This window comes from Medicago sativa, chromosome 4, assembly GCF_051527215.1.
Source record: "Medicago sativa cultivar Bolivia chromosome 4, Bolivia_mono, whole genome shotgun sequence".
In the NCBI taxonomy this organism is placed as follows: Eukaryota; Viridiplantae; Streptophyta; class Magnoliopsida; order Fabales; family Fabaceae; genus Medicago; species Medicago sativa.
In genome coordinates, this window is record NC_140752.1 from 18,050,783 (window position 1) to 18,065,656 (window position 14,874).

The 14,874-nt window shown below is 34.2% G+C and overlaps 1 protein-coding gene and 1 long non-coding RNA gene across 2 annotated transcripts; both read left to right on the forward strand.

Annotated features, from left to right (window-relative positions):
- The first annotated feature begins 482 nt into the window (after nucleotides 1–482).
- Nucleotides 483–3,666, forward strand: LOC146926886 (uncharacterized). The gene is made up of 2 exons (XM_085708109.1): nucleotides 483–2,050; nucleotides 3,347–3,666. Exon 1 carries the CDS (start codon nucleotides 625–627, stop codon nucleotides 2,047–2,049), a length of 1,425 nt encoding a protein of 474 aa, XP_085564235.1. The 5' UTR covers nucleotides 483–624; the 3' UTR covers nucleotide 2,050; nucleotides 3,347–3,666.
- Nucleotides 3,667–14,151: 10,485 nt separating this feature from the next.
- Nucleotides 14,152–14,604, forward strand: LOC146926887 (uncharacterized). The gene is made up of 2 exons (XR_015008150.1): nucleotides 14,152–14,369; nucleotides 14,481–14,604. It is a non-coding gene; the product is annotated as an uncharacterized LOC146926887 (long non-coding RNA).
- The last annotated feature ends 270 nt before the right edge of the window (nucleotides 14,605–14,874 follow it).

Here is a 14,874-nt window from a genome sequence, read left to right on the forward strand (position 1 = left end):
CACTTGAATAAACTTTAGAGCATCCAATTGTTCTTCTATATATTGTTATCATCAAAACTTTAGATATATTGTTCTAAAACCCATCTTGGTTCAACATAATGCCGCAGTGTTTACTTCATTGTAATGAAGCTTGAAAACACCGGAAGATTTCACGTAAACAAAAGCTTCAATAAAAGATTTCACATCAACGGAAGAGTCAACAATATTTGGTTTGACATCAAAGGAAGCTTGAACCATAAGCGACTTCAACTCGAAAGTTGGTAAATGAAGAATGAGGTAGAAGTGTGTTGCCCAGTAAACTGCATTTGGAGATAGTTAGCGATGGGAGCATTTTGATAATTTCAGGGGTGTTAAAGGAGACATTTGGGAAGTGAAAAGAGCAATTTTATTTCTCTCTTTTAAATTGAGTCCAACTATTTTTTTTTTTGACAAAATTGAGTCCAACTTTGAATTAGTGTTTTTTTGATTGAATAAGTAGTGTAGTCTGAAAAGAATGTGACGAGTTTGTATGTGTCTATCTTCTTCCTTCTTTAACCAAACCCTAAAATCTCCAACTTTCAGTAAACGCTTTATATATCTCAATTTTTCAAACCAATTGGTTTCGTTTCTTCCACAAAAACAACAATGGCTTCTTCAGAAGAATCATTATATTTACCTGATGATTGCTGGATACTTATCTTCAAACTGGTCACCGACGGCTGCGACGACAGAGAATACAGCCGATATTTGAAATCTCTCTCCTCCATATCGAAACAGCTCCTCTCCATCACCAACAATTTCCAATTCTCTCTCACTATCTATACCGCAACACTCCCTAACCCTCGTCGTCTATTTCAAAGGTTTCCTAATCTCACCTCCCTCAACCTCTCCCGTTGCTACACTATCCCAAGCTTCCATCGTGAACTCAACGCACTTCTCCTCGAAATCTCTCGTTTCCCATTGAAACTCACATCACTTAATATCTCCAATAAAGCCATCATTCCAGCAAGTGGGTTGCGAGCACTTTCAAAAAATATTACAACTTTGATCTCTCTCACTTGTTCCAACATTTTATCTGTCACTAGCACTGACATGTTCTTCATCGCCGATTGTTTCCCTTTGCTCGAAGAACTCGACTTTAGTCAACGTGGAAGGTTGACAAACATTGTTGGTGGAGTAGAGGCTCTTTCATCAGCACTTTTGAAACTCCGTAGGGTTAATCTCTCTGGTCATGAATACATCAATGATGAATTGCTTCTCCATTTGTTTAAGAATTGCAAGCTTCTCGAAGATGCCATCATGTTTAGATGTCAATTAACCCAAGCAGGCATGTCTTCTGCTTTAATCGCGAGACCAACATTGAGGTCTTTATCCTTTACCAGATACTATGAAGTGTATGAACATTCAGTGTTGTTTGAATTCATTAGGAATTGTCCTTCCCTTAATGAGATCAAAGTGGAATACCAATGTGGAAGGGTACAAATTGTACAGAATCCTAATCCTGTGATGAATTTTGTATTAAACCCTCAATTAAAGTCTCTGAGTTTGGTTTCCAATCGTTGGTTAACAAATGAAAAGATGGAAGCATTTGCTTCCTCATTCCCCAATTTGGAGCTTCTTGATTTGACCTCTTCCCATAACATGTATGAAGAAGGTATTTGTCAAGTTTTACGGAGATGTTGTAAGATTAGACATTTGAACTTATCCTACTGTCCAAGAGTGAAGCTACGCAACATGAACTTTGAAGTTCTCGAATTGGAAATCTTGAACTTGTCACATACAAAAGTTGATGATGAAGGACTTCGTGTGATCTCAAAGAGTTGTTGTGGACTTTTGCATCTGTTACTGGAAAGTTGTTGTGATGTCACAGAGAAGGGATTGAAGCACGTGGTAGAAAACTGCAAGCAACTGAGAGAGATCAATTTGAGGAAATGCCGTGGAGTGCGTGGTGATGTTGTTGCCTCAATGGTAGTTTCAAGGCCATCATTGAGAAAGATAATTGCTCCACCTTGCTATTCATTCACCGACAAAAAGTGGGAATACTTCAGTTCGTGCATGATTATTGCTTAAGGTATTGTGCAATGCTAGCAGTTGGGTGTTATTTGCAGTTTTACCTTGTATTTATTTTCATTGCCTTGCCTTAAAATATACTACATGGATAAGATTCTTGTGTCATATTTATTTGATTTTCTTTGGCAGCATGGGTTTGGCCTACTTGTCTTAGAACACATTTCTCAGCTGTTACATTTTTTTTGTATTTCCAATTGGTCCATTTTTAGAACACATTTCTCAACTTATATATTCCTCTTTAGAATTAGGATTAAAATTATCAAATCAATACTACTAATTGTCCATTTTTTTTTCAATATATGCCTGATGGTTTTCCCTTCGTTGTTCATTGTGTTGAAAACTCAATGGAAAATTGCATCTTTCTGATGATGCTTGCGTATTATGTTTCTTATTGTGAAATTATCCTTTGTCTGATATTGTTTCTTGAAGTTATTCAGTAGCTTCTGTTTCTTTTCTTCTTTGAGTTAAGTGTTTAATTAATTTTAATTTGGTCAATAACAAAATAAAATGAATAAATTTGTTAGCAACCTTAAGTAGTAATGAATGCATATTAGTTAAAATGTATTAAAAATATTAACCTAAATTTACATGCTGAACTTTAGAATTGATTTATTGTGCAAATACCAATTTGTATATTGTAATACATTAACCAATAAGAAAGTCTCTTATGGATTAAGAGGTCTAATCCAAAGCTGGTGAAGGGTCTCTTACGAACAGTTATTTGGTCTATATGGGAATTTTTTTTTAATCTATTTCTTTCTTGGAGTATTAATAACTAAACAGGCTGTGCTTGGAGTTGCGAAGTTTTCTGTCCAGTTTTCAGCAGGATTTAGCAGCAGTGTTTGGTAGTTAAGGATGGAAAACGCATTCCTGATGTTGTTAAGGACATTAATTTGTTTTGAAATTTGGTGGTTGAAGTGATTAGATGTTCTTTGTTTCATTATTTTAGTTATTCTTTGTTGTTGCTTGGTGATTCTTCTTGTGGAGACTTGATTCTTGATTAAAAAAGAATATAATTTATGATAAAGAATTGTTCCTTTACCCTAAAATCTCTCTTTATTTGGTCAAATCAATGGGTTAGCTGTGTTGCAAGTTCTTGCATAGTAATACTAATTATTCCTCTTTTTTATCATTCACTTTTAGTTTTAGAAGATTTCTCATTATTATCTATATCAGACTCAAGTAGGAAGTGTGATTATTTATTTGGATTTGTATAGAGTTAATGAATCCAAACATATGTAATAATTGGTAATTGATATTGTTACATGTCGGTAATTGATGTTGTCATCTTTGTCAGGGTTTGCAGAGAGGAAGGCTGCAGTTGGGATACAAGATTTTTGACTGAAAGTTTCATTTCATTACTCTCAAGGTGTTCAAACTCGAGTTTAGGTAATCTCGTGGAGCTTACTACATGTTACCGGAAAGCTATATGTTTAGGAGGAACATACTAATTCACGTACATGTGAATCAATAAGTTTTTAGATCCGATTAACCTTGTATTACCATTATGTGTTTGATTATTCTAATGTACTAGACATACATGATTATTACTATTTCCTTGCCTTTTAATTTACTGAATAATTAGTTTACGTCCAATTCAGTATTCTCATTAAATTTAACGATTACTTTGACAGTTTCTTTCAGAGAGATGCCCTTCGATCCAGTCATTTCAATTCGAAAGACTTATTTGTGTTGTATCCCCCCCCCCCCCCCCCCCCCTATTCAGCAATTTACTCTTACTGATATCAAATACCAACACTATATTAGTTTTTGAATGGAACTTGTATATATGGAATCATTATGAAATTTATGAGATATGTTTGAGACACACCTGTCTAATCCGCCAGTGCTGCTCCTCTGCATCTGAATTTGCAAATATGAAATCGTTATGAACCTCGAGTGCCTCTCTAGGAGGTTAAACATATTAAGATTATATGGCTAAGTGGAAAAATAGAAAAGTCTTTATCTAATTATAAGTCATAATTTCATATTGAGAAAACATTATGTGTGGATGTATCTATTTGAGAGCAATACTGTCAACAATAATCTATCCGAAGTTAAATAGAAGAATGAAATAAAGTTTATTTTAGTACATTTTTGTTTGGAAATAAACCTTCTGTTCTTTATAATGTCTAGTTTCAATAATGCTTGGCTAACCTTACGATCAATTTTACAGCCTTAAACCCAGGATTGTGCATTCTTAGTTCCAATAACTACATACTCTTAAGGTTATTAAGAGTTAGTGTCTTTTTTCTTTGCAGACTTTTCAACTTTTTATTTTTATCTATATTCCTGTTAAGCTTTATTAAGTGTTGTAAAATTGATCATATTTCTATTTATGAGACGAGTTTTGGCATAACGGGAAAGTTGTTGTCATGTGACTGAAAGGTCGCAGGTTCAAGTTTAGGAAACAATCTCTTGTGTAAAAAACAGGGTAAGACTGTGTACAATACACCAGAATAGTGTGACCCCTTTCTGAACCCTGCGTATGCAGGAGCATTAGTGCACCGGGCTGCCCTTTTTTATAATACAACTTTTGTCAAACAAAATTAATGAAATTATTTGCCAACAATGCTTCTCTTATAAAATGGCATGAAAACGGAAACCGACTCTTGCCAAAAGTTTTTCTTGAAACCAATGTTTTATAAGGTATGTGTACCTCATGGAAAGATTATTTAGTGGTTAAACTTTTTGGGAGAAATCAAGGATACACCATAATGAAGGATTGTCTAAAGAAAGTTTGAAAGAGAAGGTGGCTGATAAAGAAAAAGTTATTGATGATGGTCCTTGGATGATTTTTTCCATTATTTAGTGGTCTCTAATTGGTCATTAAAATTTGCCTCACCAGAAACAAGCATCAAATTTTTTCTAGGAATGATAAAGCGAAATAGTTCCTTAATGGCTGATGTAAATACATATCAATCATGTTGCTCACTTTAGTGCAAATTTTTTCATCAAGATTGCAGAAAGAGTCTTACTTTTTCTTTATTTCTTTGTATCATTCCTTGTGTTGCAAGAATGCATTTGAAAGCTTAGTTTGTTCTTCCATAGGCGGTATTTTACCTGCGTCAATACAGCATTGGAGATATCTGATTAGAGGTATCAACTTGGAATTTTCTGGTTGTGGTTATTGTTAAATTGCACATACTCGGTAGAAGCTAGGGAGGAAAGTGATTTGCATGTTACTGACCAGAATTGGTTTAGTTTATGTCGAGGTATAACAGTGAATTTTAAATAGCCATTTACAGTGTTGTTTCATGTTTGGATCAATAATTTTATCAACATTGCTCATGAGAATTCAATTCCTTAAGCTTGGATCAGTAATTTCTTTGTTACTTATATTGGTTTCAATCTTTGAAACTTTCTAGCCAGAATAGTGTATTCAATAAAGTCACCTCGTCTTTTGTTTATTTCTTTCAAATAATTCTCAATCTAAATATTTAGCAATATATTTGCCGTCGCTTGCAGAGATTCTAACAAAAGATTGATGGAGATGCTCTAGCCGAGGTTTGGTCTTTAGCTTAGAATGCTTTATCTTAGAATCCATAATATTCATTGTAAATTAGATTGGAATCTTGCAGTTAATATAGCTTTGAACATAATAGAGCCTCGATGGCTGAAGTAAAATGGTACATCTCAATCATACTGCTCACTTTAGTCTAAATTTGTTCTCTCTTGCTTTTTCTTTATTGCTTTTGTATCATTCCTTGTGTTGCATGAAAGCGCTATTACTTCTTCCTTATTTGGAAACTCAAGTTGTGCCTACTGCTAATATAGATCCTATAGCGTGGTTAATGATGACAGGTCATCTTATGTTATTCTTAGCATATTTTTCAGTTTAGTTTAGTAGGAAATAGTAGCAAAAAGGAGGAATGTTAGAACGATTGCCTAGATTTCGGGACTTTTGTAATGTTTTCTATATTTTAGTCTTTAATTCTAGTATTCCCGAAACATAGCAATTTGAGGGGATTTTTGAAGTAATTCACGAAGAAATCATGCAAATCGGCAAATCAAGAACATCCGAAGAATCACTACTAGAAAAAGCAAAATTAGAGAGGGAAATTAGTGACGGAAAAAATAAAATCCCTCACAAATTCTTTGGTCGCAAAATTTAGTGACGGAATTTGAGAGGGATTTCGTGTTTTCCCTCACTAAATTTCCCTCACTAATTTTTGTTTTTTTAGTAGTGAATTGTGAAGATTCAAGAGACAAGAATAAAGATTCAAGAGGCCTCAGAAGACTTACAAGTGGGAGGAATTATGTTCCCAAAGTACCGAGGCAAGTTATTTGAAGATGAAGACCTAAAAACAACAAAAAATCGGAGATTGGCCCGGAAGGAAGGCAGAATGCGCCTAGGGCATGAAAATTAAACTTCATGCGCCTAGGGCATTTCCCATGCGCCTAGGGACTCTCACTATAAATACCGACCTTCCTCATTCAAAATTTCTAGTTTAGAACTAAAGCAGTTCAAGAGGAAGGCAACTTTGGAGCTTCGGGAGAGTTTCTATCTTCTCCTTGATTTTCAAGGATATGTATTTATCTTTAGTTTGTTTTAGTTACCATGTGTAACTAAATCTTTTTAGGTTAGAGTTCTAAGATTAACCTCTGTATATTATTGTTGGATATTTATTTAATTTAATTTGTCATTTATTTATTTTATTTATGCTTCTGTCCGCTATAGAGTTTTATTAGATTATAGTCTTTATTTCTGTGAGAGGTGCAACCCTAAATTAAGTACTTAGGTTGTGACAGGACCTAATATTGCTATCACTAACTGGATGCTTATATCTTGATATTTATATCCCTTTACTGATAATTATCTGTCTAGGAAGTAAGTGATTATTAATTAGTCAAAGATACCATAGAAATTGTCGACCCTAGACATAGGTGAAGTAGATAAAATAGTCACAAGGAAGGGGGGTTTGAACTGTGACCCTTTAAAAATTATCCTGTAACTTAAAAAGTAATTCTCAAGTGGAAACATGGAATGGTTAAGTTAATAGCAGAACGTTCTGATGTCTGAGTGCCTAAAAAGTTTAACAAAGTAAATGTTGTGTGTGGTTGTGTTTGCAGTAGGTAAAGAGTATAGGGAAGAGAAAATCAACACACAGAAATTTATAGTGGTTCCCCCAATGTGGGTTAGTCCACTCCTCACAATCTTGTGAGAGTTTCCACTATGATGCTTGAGATAACCTCTCAAATCCTGCACCTTACAATCTATGCTCACCTGAACACTTACAACTCTGTATTCTCTAAGCCTCAGCAGGCTTGCACCTTGTTGCTAAGTTAACCACTTAGACTTTTACAACCTTTACTCAAACTAACACTTTGGTACCCCTAAAGCTAGATGAGACATTCAAACTTCTCACTTTGCAGGAGTGAACATTCTGACCTTCAGATTGTTCCATTTGTTCTTACTTTAGGTTGATTTGTAAGACTTACTTTTGATGTAATCAATCCTAATAGTGAAGACACAAGTGAAGTGCAGTGAATGCAACATCTAGGATAATATTCTCATTGGAATATTCCTAGTACTTTAATGTTCATAGTCTTAGATGAACATTAAAGATCCTTTAGACATAGTTCCTTTTCCATGCCATTATTGTTGATAGATCCATGAAGATGTAATTTTATGGACCTTTTATTCATGTCAAGTGTGCTTGCATGTTCTTCACGTTCTTGATAAATCTGGGTTTCCATATCAACACCCTTCTGAACTTCCACCAGAACGTTCTGATCAACTCACTGATCAACATTCTGAACTAACTTTTTGAACTTTAGAGTTAGTTCATGAATTCAATGTCCTTTGATTTCTTGTATCTTGGTATGATTTAAACCTTGTTCCTGTCTTAGTAAAACACTCAAGAACACAAGTTAAATACCAAGGAATTAATCAAAGTCCATTTAATCCTTAATCATTAAAGTTCATTATCTTTAAAATTAATTAGGGATTTTGCCTCAACAGTAGGTACCCAACAGCTAGAACCCATTGGGTCGTGTGGTGCATTACGGAAGCTAGGAAATAACTGGTTAGTAATTAGGGAAACAAGCACCTAGCTTTCTGACTTAAAGCTACAACCTAGTAAGACAATTCTCTTGAAACCCTTAGTAAGTCAGACGTAGATTAGGGCTGCCCCTTTGTAGACCTACTAAGTAAGCTTAGAGAGAGTGTGTTATGAGTGTCCTAAGATGCATAGATGGGCAGACCTACGGGAACCTTGACCTTCATTGTCGTGGGAAACACTGGAAAGCCAATTTTAGTTTATGTCTCAATTACCTTTGAATTAGAAAGATCCCGCACGTAAGTTATTGGACTTTTCTTTACTCTTTTGGCTCCATCAAATTGAGCAGTGTCATCTTAACGATATGCAGTAGAATGTATCTTAAGTCTTAATCAAAACCATTACAGGTTGAAGGAAAAACTCCTTACCAGTTTTTTCCTCAGCGGCCTAATGAATTGCCATTTATCGGAAACACAATAAGTATGACAAGTATGTGACTAGGAAGATCAATATATTTAGACTATATCGGGCTTCAAAGAGGAGCATTGGTTTGTCAGAAATTTGAAAAAAGTAATTGGAGATGAGAGATATAGTTATTTTGTGTTGGATTTGTGGGTTGAGGAAGATGCATTGATTAAACATTTTAGAAGACTTTAATTTATGGTTAACAGATATTTCGGTTTGTAGAAATGATTGTTGAAGACAATGGATCTAAAGTGGTCAGGTGGAGATGGAGAAGGAGGTTGTTTCATTGGGAAGAAGAATTGCTGGATGTTTGTAATGGAGTGGTTCTTAGGAGCATTTTTTTTGAAGGAGAGGAGTGTGGTGGGAGTGGGAGTGGGGGAGCGATCCGAGCTACACAGTTAAGGAGACATATTTCTTGTTGAATAAGGAAGATAGTGAGGAGGCATGTTGGCTATCGAATATGTGAAGTATGATGGTCTTCCAAGATAGGTTTTAATTGTGTAGTAAGTGCCGAGTAGGATTGTGGACTAGCAGGGAGATTAACTGCATTCAAAACTGCAAAAGCTGGTGTGCATGAATGTTTGTGTTGGTGTAAGTGGTTCTGTACTGAAAAATCTGTTGTAAACTACAAGATTTGTTGGTCTGTTAGAATACTCTGTTGTAAAATACTAACATATTTATGTTATTTGGTCTGGTCTAGTGAAAAATACAAGATTTTTTTTCCTAGAATGTTGGATACTGGTGGTTATTTGGAGAAGGTTGACCTCTGTTGGGTTTGGTCTTTGACTATGTAAGTGATGCAAAATTTTGCAAGTTACATAGTGGGGGCTAATAAGTTTACAATAATTTGATGTTTATTTACAATTCAGACTCAGAATGGTAAACTAAATAAATCATATAAGTGTTCTAAACACTTAAGAAATTCAAAGTTGAGAGTTTGCCACAGTTGAAAACATGTAGTTTTATATATTTCTTCAAACGCCCAGGGTCCTATTATAGGAGATTTGAATATAGCCGTTATTTTAAGAGAGTGCCAGCACATCAAGATTTTTTTAGAAGTTTTCTACATATTTCAAATCTTTGCCTCTTAAAGATAATTTCATGGAATAATACTTCAAAATATCTTCGCTTCTTTGAGAGTGATTTGTTGCATCTACTTTGTTTAGAGGTTTCACCTTTTATGCAACATGTCTTCTTTTAATTCAACAAGGATAATTGTACGTGAAAAACTAGTTGTTCTTGATAAGCAGAAAAACTAGTCTGATGTTCTTTAGATTTTTTGTCTTTACAACTTGATGAATTCTCTTTCATCAAAGATTTGAATTGTTGTTGACCATCTTCAAATCAGAGCTTTGTCATGAGAGCTTTTCTTAAATAGAAAAGTTGTTCTTCTTTGTTCAGAGCAGTGTGTTTCAGAGCCAGAATGCTGACTTCAGATTCAGATTTTAATTTTATGATCATGCTCACTTGAACAAACTTTAGAGTATCAAATTGTTCTTTTATGCATTGTTATCATAAAAATCTTAGAGATATTGTCCTAAAGTCCATCTTGGTTCAACATAATGGTGCAATATTTACTTCATTGTCACGAAAGTTGGAAACACCTAAAGGTTTCATATAAATGGAAGCTTCAATAGAAGGTTTCATATCAACGGAGGTTTCGACAATATTTGGTTTGACATCATAGGAATCTTCAACCTTAAGAGATTTCAACTCGACGAGAGACTCAATATTACTTGGTTTGGACTCAACAAGATCATCAAACGCATTTTCTAACATAACTACCAATAAAGATCACAATACATTGCTAACAAAAGTTAACAATAATTATTTCAACGAATCAATGAAAAAAAGGCAAAATCGTCAAAAAAAAAGGGCTCCAACGGAAGTTAACAACCGTTGTTCCAATAACCGTTAACCATTGTTGACACCCAATGACAATTAACTGCCAACACGACTAGGTTGTCAAAAAACAAAAACATGGTAGAAAAATCAAACAATGTAAATAGCTAAAAATATGCATTAACTGTTTGTTGATGTCAAATGAGTGTACAAACCTTTTAACAACCTCTCTTCAATGATTTAAGACCCAGATTTTGCATAAAAATTTGAAATTTAGAGTTTTTAGATGAAAGAGGGAAAAAAAGTTAGTAAAAGAAGAGTGAGGTGGATGTGTGTTGCGTTATAATGAAAAAATCCAGGAACGATAAAAGTTGCCGTTGGAAACAGTTAGCGAGTAGTTGTTACCTACCGTTGGAAGCGAGCGGTGTAACACCCTATTTCAATTAAGCGGTAAAACGCGCGAATACATCAGAAATATTCTAGAAATAGATGCTACGTCTCCGAATAAACCACAATTCATACATGCATAAATATCATGTTACACAACATAGCAGCGGAACAACATATAATTCATAAACATCTCTGGATCTCCAAACTAAATACAAATGTATCCTCCAAATCTCAAATAACAGAATATCTCAACAACTCCGAAATACAAAGTCAAATAAACAACATGCAAAGACTATCCTAGATCAGAGCCCTAATCTAGACACTTGCATGAAAAAGAGGAACTCCACTCCTCGGCATCAACAAGCAACAACTAAGCATCCTACACTCCATCTACTCGTCCATACAGAAAGGTAGGTGGTAAACCACTGAGGGTTAGCATTACATCATCATAATCCACGAAAAACATTTATCATGAACATTGGAAATGAAAGAATATATTCAAGAATAACAATTCATACATATTATTCATAAGTAGTCACAACATATACATACTATCATTCCAAGTTCATCTCCACAAGTGTATCATACACATATATCCAACTCACCTTGTCAATCAACAATTAACAATCAATAATTCAATCCACAATTACAGTTAGCAACACAATCATCACACACATTGCAAATGCAATTCAATCCACCAACAGTTTATGCAATGATTCTAGACTCATCTAGATGCATGTGGTACCAAATCACCTCAAGGTCGTCACCTTCGATGCAACAAAAACATCATACTCACCTCAATTGGATATAAAATCCGCCACCATCAGTCTTGGATATAAAATCCACCACCATCAGTCATGAATGCATGAACATATGACTCAACTACAAATGCATATGTTCACATAAACAATAATCACCTCACCATCACCAATACATGTGTATATGCAATCATCAACAATTCATCACCAATTAACACATATACAATCACCAACAACATCAAAAATCACACAACATAAAGTTGTCACATAATTGCACCACCAATCATCTTCACATAACATATAACAATTCTCCGTAAAGGATTCACAATCAATTGGTTCTCAAAAGTCATCTTTAGTCAAGTTCGTCTCTCCAAGTCATAACTTAAAATTAATTGAACAATTAATTCAAAACCAAGTAAACAAGCTCAATAGCCTATGCCTTGTATTCTCACAGTCCACATGTGTGTGCAGTAGAGGTTACGTAAGCATTTCATCGGCCAAATACGACGAATTCATAAAAATCACAAAGTTCGTCTCCATTATCATTTTTCAAAGAATTTCCCAATTTCTAAGTAAAAATAAGTAGGTTCACTATATAACAGCTTAACCACCTCTGTTGCACTCTTAAAAATCAAGTTTTCAAAGATTAAAAACATTCCACAAGGATTGGGTCGACTTGGAACTAGTTATGCGGAATTTTTCAATAAAACGTTTCAAGAGTAATTTCCCCATAACTTGCAAACCAAAAATCGTATTCAAGTCAAACCAACGCCCTTAGAAAGATAAAAATATTCTCTACAATTTTCATGTTTGCACCAAAAACCATTTCAAAACAAAAACGAGTGAAAAGACACGAAAACGCAAAAACAGGGAACACTGTCCTGTGTAGCTCGCAACTGCGAGTAGGTTTGCTCGCCATTGCGAGTGCTCGCAATTGCGAGTGAACTTTACTCGCCATTGCGAGTTATGACAGTTCCTATCGGGAAAAACCCCATTTTCACCCCCAAAACCCCAATTTTGACTTCCCAATGCCCAAATTTGATCCCAAAGTTTGTCTAAACATTTCTAAACATGAAAAGACACTCAATTCCATATAAAATTTGCCCCAAAACATTCTCTTAACAAAAATCATCATTTGACCCATTTTTCATCAAATATTCAAAAACAACACAAAGTCATATCAAACTCTCCAATTATGATTACCCAATGTTTTAATCATCAACAACAACATCTATCAACAACAACAGCAGCTAAACATCATGAATTCACCAACAATTCATCACAACAACATCTCATATCACCATTTTTGGACAAAAATGCAAAGTATACATATAACCACCACTTAAGCATGTAATTTCATCACTGACAACTCAATTAACATTCAAATTACATACTCAAACATTGCATCAAAACATGAACACAAATTTGAAAGCAATTAGGTTCAATTCAACAATTTCACAAAAATGGGTAAAGAGAAAAAGATGTGAATTATGGTTGAAATCTAACCCTCTTACCTCTAACACCAAGATTCTCTAACCCAAACTTCAATTTTGCTCCTAGATGTTGAATCTCATCTTTGCCTCCTAACCCTTGTTGTTGTTGTCTCTAGTCTCTATCTCTTCTCTTCCCAAATGAAATGAAATGAATAATGTTTGTAAAACCTAGTTTTACCAACAACTAGAGTTTATATACATGCTCTACTCAATGGGGCTTATCTCTCAAACCTTAATGAGCCTAACCCATTTCTATTCTAACACCCAAAATGTCACTACTCACTTAATGGTAATTTATAACACTAACGGTCACTTAATGGTAATTAAAATAATTACTACCCCCTCTCTAGTAACTTGGTAAAATAATACTCTTACTAAGCACTAAAAATAATCCTCATCCAAAATTACAAAATTACCCCTGTAACGCCCTCCTTTTTATTTAATTATTTTTATTAAGTTAGAATCTATTTATGTGATTTATTTATATATATGAGTTGTTAGTATTTTATTATGTGGCATTATTCTATTATTTATTAGAATATGAGAATTAATAGTGTAAGTAGAATTGGAGGTTAGAATAGAAAGAAGAATAAGTTATTGGGTCTAAGGAAGAGTATTTAGTATTATAAATAAGAAAGCTTAGGTTAGAAAGAGTTTTTACGTTAAACCGCTTTTTGGAGAAAGAGGAGAGGAGAAGAGAAAACAAGGTTTAGAGAGAAGAGAACAAGAGGAGAGAAGAACCAAAAGAGAAAGGCTGTCATCGATAATTCTAAGGTAAGGGTGAGACTATCTTTCACTAATATTAGGTCTGTGAGTCATTAGATTGCATCTAACATGCTTTAGGATGAGTTTGTGAGATTATGAGAAATTAGGGTTGTATGATCATATGGGTAGTGAAAGATTTATGTTCTCTTTTGATTTGAATCTATAATTTTATAAAGGTAGAAATATTAAATACGGTGGATGTAGGGGTGGGCAAAATTAACCAAAAACCAATCCGAACCGGTTAACCAAACCGATCCATACTAAAATTAACCGAACCTTTATATTGGATATTGAACTGAACCGCTATTTTGAAGACAGTTCATTAACCGAACCAAACCGTTATCAAAACTCAGTTAACCGTTCGTACCGAACCGAACCGAAACATACAATTCAATTTCCTTAAGACACATAGGAACGAGTGAAGTGAAGTCAGTGACATTCTATCACAAGAACAAAAGAGAACGACGAAGAACAACAACAGCAACAAATTTTCTATGTCCTTTCACCATTCTCTTTTCCAAACCAAACATCATCGTTTAAGATCTTAATTTTCATTACTGAATGGTTAACGCTAAGGATCTGCTAATTTCTTTAACATAATTAAGGTTTCTAAAATCTAAATTATAATTATAAGATGCTTCAATTTATAATTTGTTTCATCTTTAACCAGAATATCTAATTTCATTTTGTTTTTGGTTTATTTTCTGTGCTTGCAGGTATTGAATTGTTAATTGTTAATCATCAAGTTAATTCTGTTCAGAAGAGTGCATTTTTTGGTTCATTTTGTTGTATTTTGAAGGTGTTCAAATTTTCAGTTTCAAAGCTTTTGATTCTGTTTCATTCTTCTATTCTCTGTTTGTATTTGCAGATAAGCACTTATATGCATTTTGGATAAAAAAAAAGGATAAAAAAACAATTAAATTCACAAAAGGATAAAAAAAATACATTTCGGTTCAAAATATTGGTTCAGTTCGGTTCATAGGTAAGAAAACGGTTAACCGAACCATAACTTTGGTTCAGTTCGGTTAGCTCCATACCTGAAACGGTTCGGTTCGGTTTTCCCGAACCATTTCAAAATTTCGGTTCGGTTCGGTTCGGTTTTTTAGGTTA

What these genes read in the sequence shown, in the direction of transcription:
- LOC146926886 (XM_085708109.1), top strand. Translation starts at nt 625, where the DNA reads ATGGCTTCTTCAGAAGAATCATTATATTTACCTGATGATTGCTGGATA.